Here is a 13,480-nt window from a genome sequence, read left to right as displayed (position 1 = left end):
GACTCCGCCAACGTTCTGCTCTGAATTGCTACGCTGTTTTTGGTTGTGTAACTCCAGAACAAGTTTGCTGTGGTGTAATAATTAACAAATAGAAAAAAAACTGGGCAGAATGTCAATGGAATTATGGCATCTTATTTGCGGAGCCTGAGACGATGACGAGGAATACAGACGAGCCAATTTTGAATCCGAAACACGTTAGTAATTGACAGTATTCGGTAATTATTTGGTCAGCATGTGAGAGAAGAGATGATAAAGCAAGAAAACATGTGACAGTTGATAATTATTATAGGTGAATATTTTTTTTATTTGAATGAAGGGCGTAGACTGATTTTCCTCGCTATCTTACGCGAAAGCTCATTTTCCTCATTTTTATGGAAGCGAAAGATTTACTTGTAGAATGGAAAAATTCCTTGGATTTTTAAAAATAAAAAATCAGTGTGACTTATCAGGTTTCTTAGAGACATCTCTGATTTATATAATTATCCCATGCATGCGTAAATATTGCATCCACCCTGCAATCAGGGTAAACTGACGATAAAATTGAAAATTTATAATTCTCGAGAAGTCGCGGATTTTTAAACGATTTATTTCTCGGATTTAAAGAAAAAATATGTATGCATATGGTTTCAAAAATTGAGAAAAGAACGGTACGGCCAGACCATTCCATTTTCCATCCCCACATCATCTCAAAAACTTCTCATTCCAGATAAACACCTCAACAACCAAATATGTCCGCACCCCCAACCTGGTCGAGAACGGAATATTCTCCAATTCCCTCGGTCTCTGCGGCTGAGTTGGAAATGGAGCACACGAGTGCACCAACCCAAGAAGTAACAATAGGCACCCTTCTGAAATTAACATCAAACGACACTCGTGAATTCATCTGCGGCTGGGGTGCAGCTGTGATAAATGTGACCGTGACGTACCCTATAAACAAGATAATATTTCGTCAGATACTGGAGGCAGTTCCCGCGACAACAGCAGTCAGACAATTATCGCGGGAGGGATTGGGACTCCTGTATCGTGGAATTCTTCCTCCCCTGTGTCAAAAGACCCTCTCCTTATCCATAATGTTCTCAGTATACGAGGGAAGTAGAACGAGACTGACAATACTCACTCATCATCCGGTGTTTTCAAAAATTATCGCTGCTAACTTCGCCGGCGGCGTCGAGGCTATTCTCATGCCCCTGGAGAGAGTCCAGACACTCCTCCAGGATTGGAGGTATCACGGTAAATTCAGGAATACCCCCGATGCATTTAAGTATCTTCTCAGTCATCATGGGGTCACCGAGTGCTACAGGGGTTTAGTTCCCATTGTTGTTAGGAACGGCTTATCCAATCTCACTTTTTTCACGTTGAGGGATCTGTCGAAGGAGATGCTCGGCGATGACCGAACTCTATTCTCTAATTTCGTGAGTGGAGCCCTCATCGGAGGCTTCACGAGCACTCTGTTCTACCCCATGAACGTCATTAAGATTCACATGCAGTCGAAAATCGGTGGGGACTTTGAGAAATTCGGCGCCTCTTTAAAGGATGTGTGGGTCAGCAGGAATAGGAGCATTAGGAGCTTTTATCAGGGGGTGCATTTGAATTATATGAGGTCTTTTATCAGCTGGGGCGTTATCAATGCTGCCTATGATTTTTTGAAGACACTTGTTTTTTAATGATTCATCCTGTAGGAAATTCGGGGGAGGAAATTTAACAGAAAAATATTTGTTTACGAGAGTTTCTTTGATAGATAGCCACAGAATATTTTTCATGCAAAATTTTATTCTATTCGAAATTTTACGTTGAGGAATTGTATATACATGTTTTAATATTGATGAAGAAGTCATTTATTCAAATGTTCCTTTTCCATTTAAAAATGAATTTATTCGAATTTAAATTGGATTTTTCTTATCGTTTGTGTTCGCGCAAATAAGCTGTCAATTTCAACGTTCAAATTTCTTCTACTCTTTCAGGAGTCAGTTAATTATCTAGAAAAATTTAGCGATAAAAAATACGTAAATACAATTAGTATTCAGAATTAAAATTTTTTTACATGAAGTGATGACTCGGGGATGGAGTTCTTTTGTACAGTTGTAGATGACTGGCCAGTGCAGATGACATTACTTTGTCTGCATGAATCATCTTTTTCTCTTTTTATTTATTTTATGAGAGACTGCATTGTAGAATCAACAAATTTCTATGTATGATGTTTTAGAATAATCAATTGAATGGTGTTGTACATAAATATATTGATTGTTTAATCGACACGAGTGGATTTATTTAATGAGAGAATATGTGGCGATATTGTGGGACTGGAAAAATAGGATTGTGGGATTTCGTGAGAAACTGGATAGCCAGTGTGTACCCTCCGTGAGCTTTGTGTCACGCGAAGTGGTGACGGGGTCAACAACCCCGCGGGCATGGGGTATTTTCACTTATCTTCTGGCAATCTGGGATTTTTAGGAGAGTTATTTTTATCTTAAATGAAAGGTTCATTTTTCATTCCATTTCTATTCACCAGAAGTAAATATTTTTTTAATAAAAAAATAAATGTTTTCGTGAGTAAATGGAAGATTTTAAATGACCTATTGTGACATGACATTTCTTTAGATTTCAATTGGATTGTTTCGATCGTTTGTATCCGGGTAAAATGAATATTTTTTAAGTAAAAAAAATAATCAGAATAAAATCTTTGTGTAGACAATAACAATTTACCTAACAATACTTCTTCAATTGCCACGTATCTTCCCAACCCTTTCGACGAGAAAATTAATACGAAAGAAGAGCCCTACATATTCAATTAAAGATTTTCTTAAATCACTTGTCAAATTTCTGTGTTTTCATTTGAATAGTCCCGCGCCTCCTCCCGCGCACTCAATCGGTCTCACCTTGCGTGGTTCCCAATGCGCAGTAAATCCCTCCCCCATCCACCTAAAAAATGAGGATAAAAAAACCTGAAGAATTTGGGTGCACAGAAGCAGTTGAAGCCAGTGGATGGGGCAAACGCAGGGCGAGAGGAACGTCACGATGAATAGATCGTTTTCGCTGCTCCAAATGTCGCTTTGACAGTTCACGGGTTGTAGAATTGCCAGTGACACCGGATGAGGTGCTCCAGAATTACGTGCTACAGTTATCAAACAGACGCCAGCCTCGAGAATCGATAGGCGGGTCTGAGAATAAAAAAAACAATCATCAAGACTCAGGGATGAATAAAGAGTCGTAGAAAATAAATACAAGGGAGGGAAAAATGTTGGTTACGAGGTGCAGTTGTGTCGGGAAGTCACTCCAGTCCCTTCTCGAAACTATGGGCTATTTCTGGATTACGACGGGTGCATCAGGTCGCTATTTTCTATAGATAAAATAATGAGAATCAACGCGACGAAGATGAGTACTCCGATCGAGGAGAAGATTGATCAGAAGCTCAAGGTATTGATTGTTGAATTTTAATCATTATGGGATTTTTTTAAAAATTGTATCTGGGGTCAATTTTTCATCAGTGGTTGCATTTCGCTGCCGGTCGATCACTCGGACCTCTCTACCCACTTTTTATTTCACTATTATCGAAATCAATAAGTCGAGTATACCCTTGGAGCGCTTTATCGTTTCTACGACCGCGATTTAACCGCTCTCGTGTCTATATTTCATGCCTAGATTAATCTTTAAAGGGGAGGAACGTGGCTAACGGTTTAATGAGGGCTTGAAATTATTTATATTGGGGGTGGGGTGGTTGGGGGATTTTTTTCACGGATCGCTTGTAATATTTAAATAATTGAAGTGTTGCGATTTGCATTTGTGTCTAGGCGTTTAATGACTTCTTAAGTAGTTCTGGGAGGTTTTCAATGGTTTTTATCTTTTGGGGGAGTTGAGATTTTGCATGAGTGGATATGGAGGTGATGATTTTTTTTACAATGGGCTCTTTATTCAGGTCCGGACGGGCATGGTTACTGTCAGCGATGGCAAGAGCAAACCGGTACCCATGCGATTGCATTTGTCGATGGAAGTGCTCAAGCTACAGCGGGAAGATTTAGAGGTAAAATTGTTTCCGTTTATTGTGATAGAAACTTGATTTGTTGGGGATGGACGGGAGAAAAAGATCAAAATTAATCATTAATTTCTGAATGTATCGATTGACTCTATTTCATCTTCTGACATATCAATATTTGAAGAACATGTTTAGTTGTAGTGAGATAAAAATATAATAAAAACATAATTTTATCATGTGTACCCATTAGCAGGCAGCGAATCACAACAAACCGCCGCTGGACGCTAAAGAGCGAATGGTGCAGATAACACGTCAAAAAGTTGGTGGACTTGGTCTGAGTATCAAGGGTGGAGCTGAGCATAAACTGCCAGTGCTCATATCACGAATATACAAGAGTCAAGCGGCAGACCAGTGCGGCCAATTGTTTGTTGGAGATGCAATTATCAAAGGTGAATGAAACATGCCCTTATTTTACCACCACTCAACAATCTCCAGCATTCTTTGTACATTCAAATAGGCCAGGAGGCCCATGAATATTTCATATCACTAGTCCAACCGATCCGGCTTCATGTCCCCTCGGTTTACAATTGACTTGGACAGCTTCTCCGATAGTTGAAAGTATTCATATATCGTAGGCTCGTCACAACGAATTTTTTATGGTAAAACCGGTCTATTTATCGGGCAATCGCGTCTCATTACTGAGTTAAAAAGTCTTCGGGCTTATCGGTTATTGTTGATTTTATCCGATTTTCTGGGTAATTCTGTATACACTTTGCTGAATCGGGTTAGGGAAGTTCTGAGTCACTTAGGGAAGAGCTTCAAAATTTATTTAAAGCTCAAAACTCATTCGAGGCAATTAAATTTTCCGATTTAAATTGCAGATAAATTGTGGATGAGATGCATCATGCTAATGATGTTGTGATCATTGAAAAAATTCATCCCATGAATTTATCTTTTACATGAAAAGGTGAATGCCGATCTCCGGCTCTTGAATGTTCCTCCACTTTCCGCGACTACTCTCATTAAATATAGCTCTCTGTAAATCCCATTTTCCATGCATTTATGACTCTCAAATATTCATTGATTGAAATAGTCGACTGGCGGCTTGGCATATCCGATATCTGGGGAGTATTAAAATATGGTGAGGTGTCACTGCCAATCTATCGTGATAAATCGTTTATTCAGTGGCTTCGTGTCATAGCAGTGCAGAGGTATCCTGCATCTACTGTCATTTCTCTATCTGCTGTATTCTCCGTCCGATATTTTACTCAATTTCGTTCTCAATTATGCATTCACTTTTTGTTGTATTTTTAATTATTATTTTTCTCTATATCGAATGCATAACCCGACGGAATTTCTCCAACTTTTTGTTCAGTTGAGAGTCACGTTGAAGTTGAATGTTTGTGAAGTAGTCTCGTGTTATTGATTTTTCAGAAAATAAACAATAGTCAAGTTCGGAATACTCGATCTTTTCTACATTTCTCACGTCCACTGTGTTTTTATTCAATTAGGGATTTATGCAAATTAAGTTTTAAGTGCACCTGTGACACTCTGCAAAAAGGAAGAAGTCTCATTTATTCAAGTGAGATGAGGGAGTTCAACTTTATGATAACAGGATTTATCATCCAGTCCTTTAGGATTTCACTGGTCACGTCATTGTGACGAATTTGCCAGGTTATTTCTTTCAAACGACATTAATTCTGGAATGAGAAATTTAAAAAATTAAAAGTCGTAGCAAGGAATGTGTGAAAAAAATCGAAGAATCGATTCTTCTTGGGTAATTCTATAGAGCACTAGCAGCTGAACATTTCCAGTGAAAATAGTCCATGGAATCTATTTCTTTCAAACGACATTAATTCTGGAATGAGAAATTTAAAAAATTAAAAGTCGTAGCAAGGAATGTGTGAAAAAAATCGAAGAATCGATTCTTCTTGGGTAATTCTATAGAGCACTAGCAGCTGAACATTTCCAGTGAAAATAGTCCATGGAATCTGGTCAATCTATTTATTTTTCAATGCAACATTTTGATGTTTCTCACCGGCTGGTCCCGAAACCCAACATAATTTTCTTTTTACTTCGGTCAGACTTACAATCATCTTATTTCCAAAATTTAAGAGTTGCTTTCGTCATCCCTCGAATCCCCTACGTCCAACGCTTCTCTAATTTCTTAAAAGCTATCCCGACTGATTCGTTGCAACTCCCGGAGAAATTGGTTTCTTATCTGCAGCGAATTGACAAAAGAAAAACTTCCCGGAGTTAATCCCGTAAATGTCTCTGCAGCTAATGGGTTTAAAGAGAAATACCACAGGACATTCAGCATCACGAACAGCAAACGGGTGATATATAGAATTTTGATTCTTCACGTTGTGACCAATTCCGACCGACAAAATAGTCTTTAATATTGAGATACCATGAGCTTTTTTCACAATAATAAAAATATTTTCATTGACTTCCTTCAATAATCCCTGCATTAAATTTCCCTTTAACGTACGTGGGTATTAACACAAATAAGTTCACCACCGACAAATTTAATTATTTCATAATTAAAATTTATCTCGTTGAATGGACCGGTTGAATTGACCCCATGATGTTAAAATTTCCTCTTAAAAAAGTTTGACCTCCAGTAAATGAATAAAGCTCCCCAATGATCCATATAAACCCAATCACCTTCACCTGATTTCAGTAAATGGTGAATACATAACAGCCTGCAATCACGACGACGCTGTAAATATCCTCCGCAACGCCGGTGACATCGTAGTTTTGACAGTGAAGCATTACCGTGCAGCGAAGCCATTTCTCCAAAAGAACGGTAAGTCATAAAAATTAATCCACACCCTCTTGTCTTACCCCCTCCCCCAATCACTAATTGGAATATCTTCGACAAAAGAAAAAGAGGAGAAATTGGATAACGCAACGAATGGCGATGACGAGGAGGAGTGGGCCTCCCCCAACAGACGATCCGGTAGTCCTCAGAGTGGACACAGTAGACACGGATCAAACACATCCTCGTCGTCGACCCACTTGAAGAAATGGGTCGACGTCATCACAGGTAAGAGATTTTACATCTCCCCACCTCTTGCTGGTTTTTCCTTAATATTTCACAGACTGTCACATGAAAAGACTCCCTGATTAACGATTTTTCTTCACACAAAATCTCTTTCAGTACCTTTAATGATGGCTTACGTCACACGATACATATTTGGCACTGACAAGCTGAGGAGAAATGCATTTGAAGTGAGGGGGCTGAATGGGGCGAGAACGGGGGTTATTCACTGCGATGATAGTGCTATACTCAGTCAGTGGCTCAAGTACATCACTGACAACATCACAGGGCTCACGCATTTGCAGGTAAGGAGTAATTGCTAATTGGAGGGGAGGATAATTGGATGTTTTTAGAGAGAAAGAGAGGATGAGATTACGGGGAAAAAGAGATGACGGGGACGGATTTAATGGCAAAGTGGCGAAATGAGATTAGTCGATCTCACTTTGAAGTCGGATTGAAGAAGATTTGTAAATCTTTTAGAGTAATTGGTATTTTCTCAAATTTTGGATTTAATTTGGTTTTTCTCAGCCTCTGTAAACCAAAGGTTTCAGGAAATAGGAGGAGAATATTTCGAAAATCGTTAAATAAGAATAAATCAATAGCTTGATGTACAATTCAGGTAGTCAAACGTGTACTTTCACTGGATTATGAAATTGAAATTGTGGTTTGCTAACCCTGGTCGATGATCCCCTAATTGCGGAAATTCACGATTCTATTAATTACAGATGAAACTCTACAATCGTAATTTTGGGGTCGGCGAACGTATAGAGTATATGGGATGGGTGAACGAGGCAGTTAGCAACAGTAACCAGCCCTGGCAGAGCTACAGACCGAGATTTCTAGCTCTCAAGGGCCCCGATCTACTGCTCTTCGAAACACCACCTGTAATGATCAATTTTCCAATCGTGAATAATTAACAGCATTAATTATGACTGACGTTGAATCCATGATTCTATTTTCAGTGCAATATTGGAGATTGGTCTCGCTGTGCACTTACATTCAAAGTCTACCAGACGATGTTTCGCGTGATGAGGGAGTCGGAGAATGTCGACGAGAGGCAACACTGCTTTTTAGCACAGAGTCCTGGTAAACCACCACGTTACTTGAGTGTGGAGACGAGGCAGGAGCTGTTGAGAGTCGAGGCTGCGTGGCACACGGCTGTTTGTTCTGCTGTTACACATTTGAAGGTAGAAGTTGTTTCGTTGAATGTAATGAGCATATCAAACGTACCTTTTAATGGACGACTAGTCGTGTTTTTCTGGTTGAATCGTTGAGGGAGATGTTCACTTTGATGATTTAACGAGGGATGTTTAATGAATCACTTTTATAATTGAGGAAAGGGTTATTCATTGCGGGAATAATTTTCCCGGGAAAAATAGTGAAGGGAAGAAGTTTTTTCCTGGAGAACAGTTGAAACGAATTTTATCGAGACAGTGGAGCGGTAAATAATTTCGCACTTGATGAATTTTTGAAATTCTCCTTGATATCACTTATATTATTCATTATATTTACCTCGAAACAATGCAAATCCTTCGGAAAAATGATTCTATATAAAGCTGTGACCCTTCGAAACTTTATAATCAAGACTCTTTTCCCTTCTACCCCAAAGACTTGTACTTTTATCCCCTCAACTCCGAAATAACTATTTTGTTTTGCATTTCCCACAGAGCAAAACTTTTCCAGTAACTTTCAGCGGAAGAACCGCGGGGCTGACACTTGAATGGACCCAAGGATTTACGTTATCCTATGAGGGACTCGGTGAAGTAGCCTGGAGATACAAATTTTCACAGTTACGTGGATCAAGTGACGATGGTAAGAGCAGGTTAAAACTGCACTTCCAAGAGTTGGACAGTATAGCTATAGAGACAAAGGTATGTATTTCACTCCTAATTCAGATAATTTATCCCTCTGAAAATCATCGCCAAGTGTCTCTCGAGATTGAACTAACGATCCCCCATATCTTTTTTTTCTGTTACTCGCAGGAATTGGAATGCTCCCAACTGCAGAATCTACTGTTTTGCATGCACGCTTTCCTCACAGCCAAAGTCGCCGCTGTAGATCCAACATTCTTGACATCGACTACTCCGTAGGAACATTAACAGAACAGTTGTGTTGAATAGGTGATAATTAACCGAAAAAAATACTCGAGAATTGGGGAAAATTAATTACAAAATATTTCTCGAGAGGAAAATTTGCTGATATTAATCTTTGATTTCTTCTGACAGAACTATATTTGAAAAAGCACCAGGTCTAGTCTCAATTTTGATATTATCACTAGATTTATTGCTTTCTTTTATCACAATTTTACTGGAAATTCCTCAAAAGGTAAAAAAATATTTTATAACATCCCAAATTATATCAATTTTTTCAGGGGACTGGTTTAACAACCTGAAGGGTTAGTTTCATCGAATTTCCCTCTCTGCGTTAACGCCATTTTGTAGCTGGAAGCCCTCTAAAATGACGTTAATTCTTTTTAAAAATTTCTCCCTGTCCAATTCTCCAAGCCGTACTTTTAAGCTTTCTTTTCAATTATTTGGTGCATTTATTATCAGGTACTAGTCACTCACCCAAAAATAAACTTTTCAAAGGCGATTAATAACACGGTTGTATTAAAATAAGCGAAAAAAGTGACTGATTGTTAATCTGCGACGTTCATGTATTTCAAGCCACTGCAATTCATCCTGTTGCCTACTCGTTCAATTCACGAATGTTGAAGCTTTTACTATTTACTTTTTTATATGAAAAAAAATTATAGGACGTTGGTATTCAGTGCCTTGAAAAGCGTGAACGACGGTTGAGGCTGAGAGTTGCTAAGCAATGTCTAGTGGCCCACCGGAAACTTCTTGCGCAGTGTGAAAGAATGAAAACTACTTTAGAAAAGTGTGGAGAAAATGAAAGGGACTAAAAATGTCTAGACATGTGCTCTCTAACCGGAACCAGCGGCTCACGGGATTCAAGAGAATTAGGTAAAAGGCAGTTTTAATGTTCCATGTAATGTATCATTTTATGGGAATAATTAATCAACAATGCCGAGTGGAAATCTATTTCCAGTGAGATCGTGGTGACCTATTTCAAAGAGATTCTGAGTGTTTGTTGAAAGTCTTCAGGTAAACGAGGGTACTAAATACATTTTCATCGTTCGTAATTCATGCATTTTCATTAATTCATTGCGGTATTTCAGGGGCAATTGACTTACAATGCACGGAGAGAAAAATTCACTTGAAATTGAGGGATTATTCAGGTAATTCGCAATAAAAAAGCATTTTCCAGGGATTTCAATAAATCCCAGAATTTACGTGGCCATTCGTACAATCTTACTTGTGACCCATCTTTTCTATTGAATTTCTGACAATTTTTATTGATTTTTTCTCTCCGTCAGAGGGACATTCGATGCACGTGTATCACTTAGGCATAAATTTCAAAAACACCTTCATTCTCTAGCGGGAGAAATAAAATTCTACATTTTTTTTACTGTTGAAAGTTGCCGCTCATTATTGAACAGAATCATTGATTGAGCTGAAATTTTTATAGTCCTGGGAACTGCGTGGTACTCAGCACATGCCGATAAAAAAACTTTCAGGTCAAATAATACTGAAGAACAAAAGCCTCTAGTTTTAATGGTATTTTTTAGGATGTTGCCGTACTCTGTAAATTCGAGGCCGTTAAATTTTCATTTTATTGGACAAAGTTCACTTCAATTTCGATGAAAAATAGTACAACGCAAACGTTCACTGAGAAGAAAAATTTCGAAATATTCCTTGAGTTGAGAGAAGCATTTATTTTTTCAAAATTGCATGTTTCCATTCGAGTGACCTCCATTCATCGATGTTACTTCCCTAGAGACTCATTAAGAAGCCTCAGTGTCCATCCCCTTGAGCAATCGGTTCCCCCAAAGTGCTGCAAAATTTACAATTTCAATGATCCCCAAAAAACGGTGAAACTGATAACTCAATCGTCCAACGGCCCTTGGATCATGTATTCATAAAACCATGTTAAATATTAAATATATCTACAACAATTAAGTAAGTGAAAATGAATGTATGCTTGAGTATAAAACGAATGCTACCATACTTAGAAAAAAACATTCGAGCGATTCGATTCGATCCCAGAAACCGACAAATAAGAATAATTCTGCGATTTGACTCGAGTGATTACCCAAGGACTGCACAATTAACATTGTATAGATTATAAATAAACTAGATAAGAAGCGAAAGAGATGTGCATAAGCGACGATAAAATTGACATGTGGGCAGGTGGCTACAGTTCAATTATTGCGTATCCAGGATCAATTATATCGAAGTGTGATTAAAGCCGACGTAATGGAGTTAGGTACATATCCAGGCGAAGGGATGAGTCCTGATGAAGAGTATTTCCTTTCATTTGATTATATTTTTGACAATTAAAATCCCGAAATTCATAAATATTTCAAGAGTTGTATCACACCGTACTCAGAAATATCTCAAACAACTCAAAAACTGCGAGAGACATGAAAAACCTTTTGATAAATTGTAGACCTAATGCGACGTTTTTCAGCGACTCCTAGACCATAAGTACGAGACGTTTTACATTTCTTGAGTGAATGATGATGACAATTAAGAGCAATTCGAGAGCAATCTAGTGAAAAACGAAATCAGTTAATAATTTTTCGTTAATTCGCTTTTAAGTGCTTGAGTACGAGTTGTAAATAATTTTTAACGCCTGAGATCAACTCCAGTGAGTTATTATTAAAGCTTAGGAACAATTCCATGACAGTAACGGTGAGCAATGATTAGAGACGAAACAATTGCATCGATAGCTTTTGTCATTTTTTTTGCAAAGGCACGCGCAATGTCTTGCATTGAAAAACGAAGAAAATAAAGTGCTGAGAGGAGAGAAAAAAAGTATTTAGCAACTGCCCGAGGCTCCAATATATGCTTGTGAAGTTGAAAAATTATTCGCACGCTCTTATATTTCGAAATATAGTTTATCTGTTATAATGTCTATCCCCTCATTGACAATATGTTTAAAAATATATTATATCATTGTTAGAAGTTACTGATGACGGAGAAAATTGATTTATCATTTTCCTCAGTGTCTCGTACAGCGATATCCACCAGCTTTATCACCTCATTTCAGTTGGCACGTGGACAAGAGAAGCGTTGAGATTGATTTTGACATCAGTATTGGAGGGCTTATTCTTCTGTGGACATGAGCAAGATTTTTATTGCAATATTTGTTACTTCCGGACATCTCATTAGGGAGTGGAATATTTGTCCCCCTTCGCCGGGGGATCGAACCCACGGCCGGATTGCCTTCTGCCGTCTCAACTTGCGCCAATTACAGCGCTTCTCGTACCCTAGCTAACAGTCGCCACTGCCGAGCGGTAATAACACGTCAGAATGAAAATAATCGCCGATAAATCTGGAAAAGGAAAAAGGAAAAAAGTCGACGAGGGTTTCGTTATATTGGCTGGACTGGGTGATCGTTTGGTTTTTTGAAGGTTTTGATGTTATTAAGGGAAGCAGTTACTGGAGCTCCAGGAGTTGTAGGAAATTTGAAAAATCCAAACCAGTGAATTTTCGTGCCTTAATAATATTTCATTCTTTTAATGAAAGAAGTGGAGTTCATTCCGCAAAATATTACTCAAGAAATTCTTGTATTTGATGCCGTTGGTGACAATGAATATTGTTATCCATCCGGAAATAGCGTCTCTGAAGTCGGAGATTCAATGTATATTTGTAGAATCCCAAGAATCCTAGGGAGCTATAGCGCTGTCAGAGCCACTGGTACATATTGGCCCAGTTCCTTACAGCAGCCACGGCAAATATGTACTCTAGTTCAAGTGTCATTAGTTCCCGTCCCCAGAGACGCAATATACGAAGCCAACGGTATTGTTCTCCACCAACAACAGCGTCACCTGTGAGAAAAGAAGAAATTCGCTTTCCAAAAATCTTCAATATTCTGTACTACGATAACAATTTCAATCTACAACACCGTCGAGAGTAAATCTACATCAAGTGAATTCAAATTTAGAACTTTTACGCTGCATCTGTCAATATTCTGTCTTGTCAGGTCCTCCTTGAAATTCGTTTAATTATTTTCAACTCTAAATTTTGATTGGAAAAGTATTCCAAGAGCTGTAACAATTGGAGATCAAATTCCCAAGTTCGTTATTAGTTTTTCCCACTCCATGAACATTAACGAACGTGACTTATCGCAAAGAGGAAGCATCAGGACTCATATTTTTCCATTTGAAAGTGTGTCTTTTCCTTTTTATTGAAGTGATATTTGATTAGAGATTCCAGACAGATGAAGTAATTAAAGAATTTTTCCAGGAGTGAAAATCAATTATTACCAAGTTACGACCAATTTCTTGCATAAAAATATATAATCTTATGCTAAAGAAATTCTCAATAAGAGAGTATTCAAGAATTGCAAATAAAAATTATTTATTTGATTTTGTCGTGTGACACTAAGTTAAGACAATT

The 13,480-nt window shown here is 38.1% G+C and overlaps 2 protein-coding genes across 4 annotated transcripts; both read left to right on the top strand.

Annotated features, from left to right (window-relative positions):
* The first annotated feature begins 53 nt into the window (after positions 1-53).
* Positions 54-2,253, top strand: LOC135164089 (mitochondrial nicotinamide adenine dinucleotide transporter SLC25A51). 2 transcript variants are annotated; one of them, XM_064124131.1, is made up of 2 exons: positions 54-194; positions 707-2,253. In XM_064124131.1, the coding sequence occupies exon 2, from the start codon at positions 729-731 to the stop codon at positions 1,662-1,664; it is 936 nt and encodes a 311-aa protein (XP_063980201.1). In that variant the 5' UTR covers positions 54-194; positions 707-728; the 3' UTR covers positions 1,665-2,253. The 2 variants fall into 2 exon arrangements, with proteins under 2 accessions (XP_063980201.1, XP_063980202.1); XM_064124132.1 differs by having other exon boundaries at positions 150-289.
* A 680-nt stretch (positions 2,254-2,933) lies between these two features.
* Positions 2,934-12,051, top strand: LOC135164087 (gamma-1-syntrophin). Of its 2 annotated transcripts, none has more exons than XM_064124129.1 (10): positions 2,934-3,414; positions 3,914-4,018; positions 4,224-4,419; positions 6,654-6,779; positions 6,858-7,019; positions 7,134-7,318; positions 7,739-7,897; positions 7,976-8,200; positions 8,681-8,884; positions 8,996-12,051. In XM_064124129.1, the coding sequence occupies exons 1-10, from the start codon at positions 3,352-3,354 to the stop codon at positions 9,101-9,103; spliced, it is 1,533 nt and encodes a 510-aa protein (XP_063980199.1). In that variant the 5' UTR covers positions 2,934-3,351; the 3' UTR covers positions 9,104-12,051. The 2 variants fall into 2 exon arrangements, with proteins under 2 accessions (XP_063980199.1, XP_063980198.1); XM_064124128.1 differs by having other exon boundaries at positions 2,935-3,414; positions 4,221-4,419.
* The last annotated feature ends 1,429 nt before the right edge of the window (positions 12,052-13,480 follow it).

The sequence above is a fragment of the Diachasmimorpha longicaudata genome, chromosome 6, assembly GCF_034640455.1.
Source record: "Diachasmimorpha longicaudata isolate KC_UGA_2023 chromosome 6, iyDiaLong2, whole genome shotgun sequence".
NCBI classification, from domain to species: Eukaryota; Metazoa; Arthropoda; class Insecta; order Hymenoptera; family Braconidae; genus Diachasmimorpha; species Diachasmimorpha longicaudata.
This window is presented reverse-complemented; position numbering and strand designations above follow the sequence as displayed.

Coding starts and splice junctions, on each gene's coding strand:
- LOC135164089 (XM_064124131.1), top strand. CDS start 729: ATGTCCGCACCCCCAACCTGGTCGAGAACGGAATATTCTCCAATTCCC.
- LOC135164087 (XM_064124128.1), top strand. CDS start 3,352: ATGAGAATCAACGCGACGAAGATGAGTACTCCGATCGAGGAGAAGATT. Junction 4,019..4,220: donor TACAGCGGGAAGATTTAGAG/GTAAAATTGTTT, acceptor TGTACCCATTAG/CAGGCAGCGAATCACAACAA. Junction 7,020..7,133: donor ATGGGTCGACGTCATCACAG/GTAAGAGATTTT, acceptor AATCTCTTTCAG/TACCTTTAATGATGGCTTAC.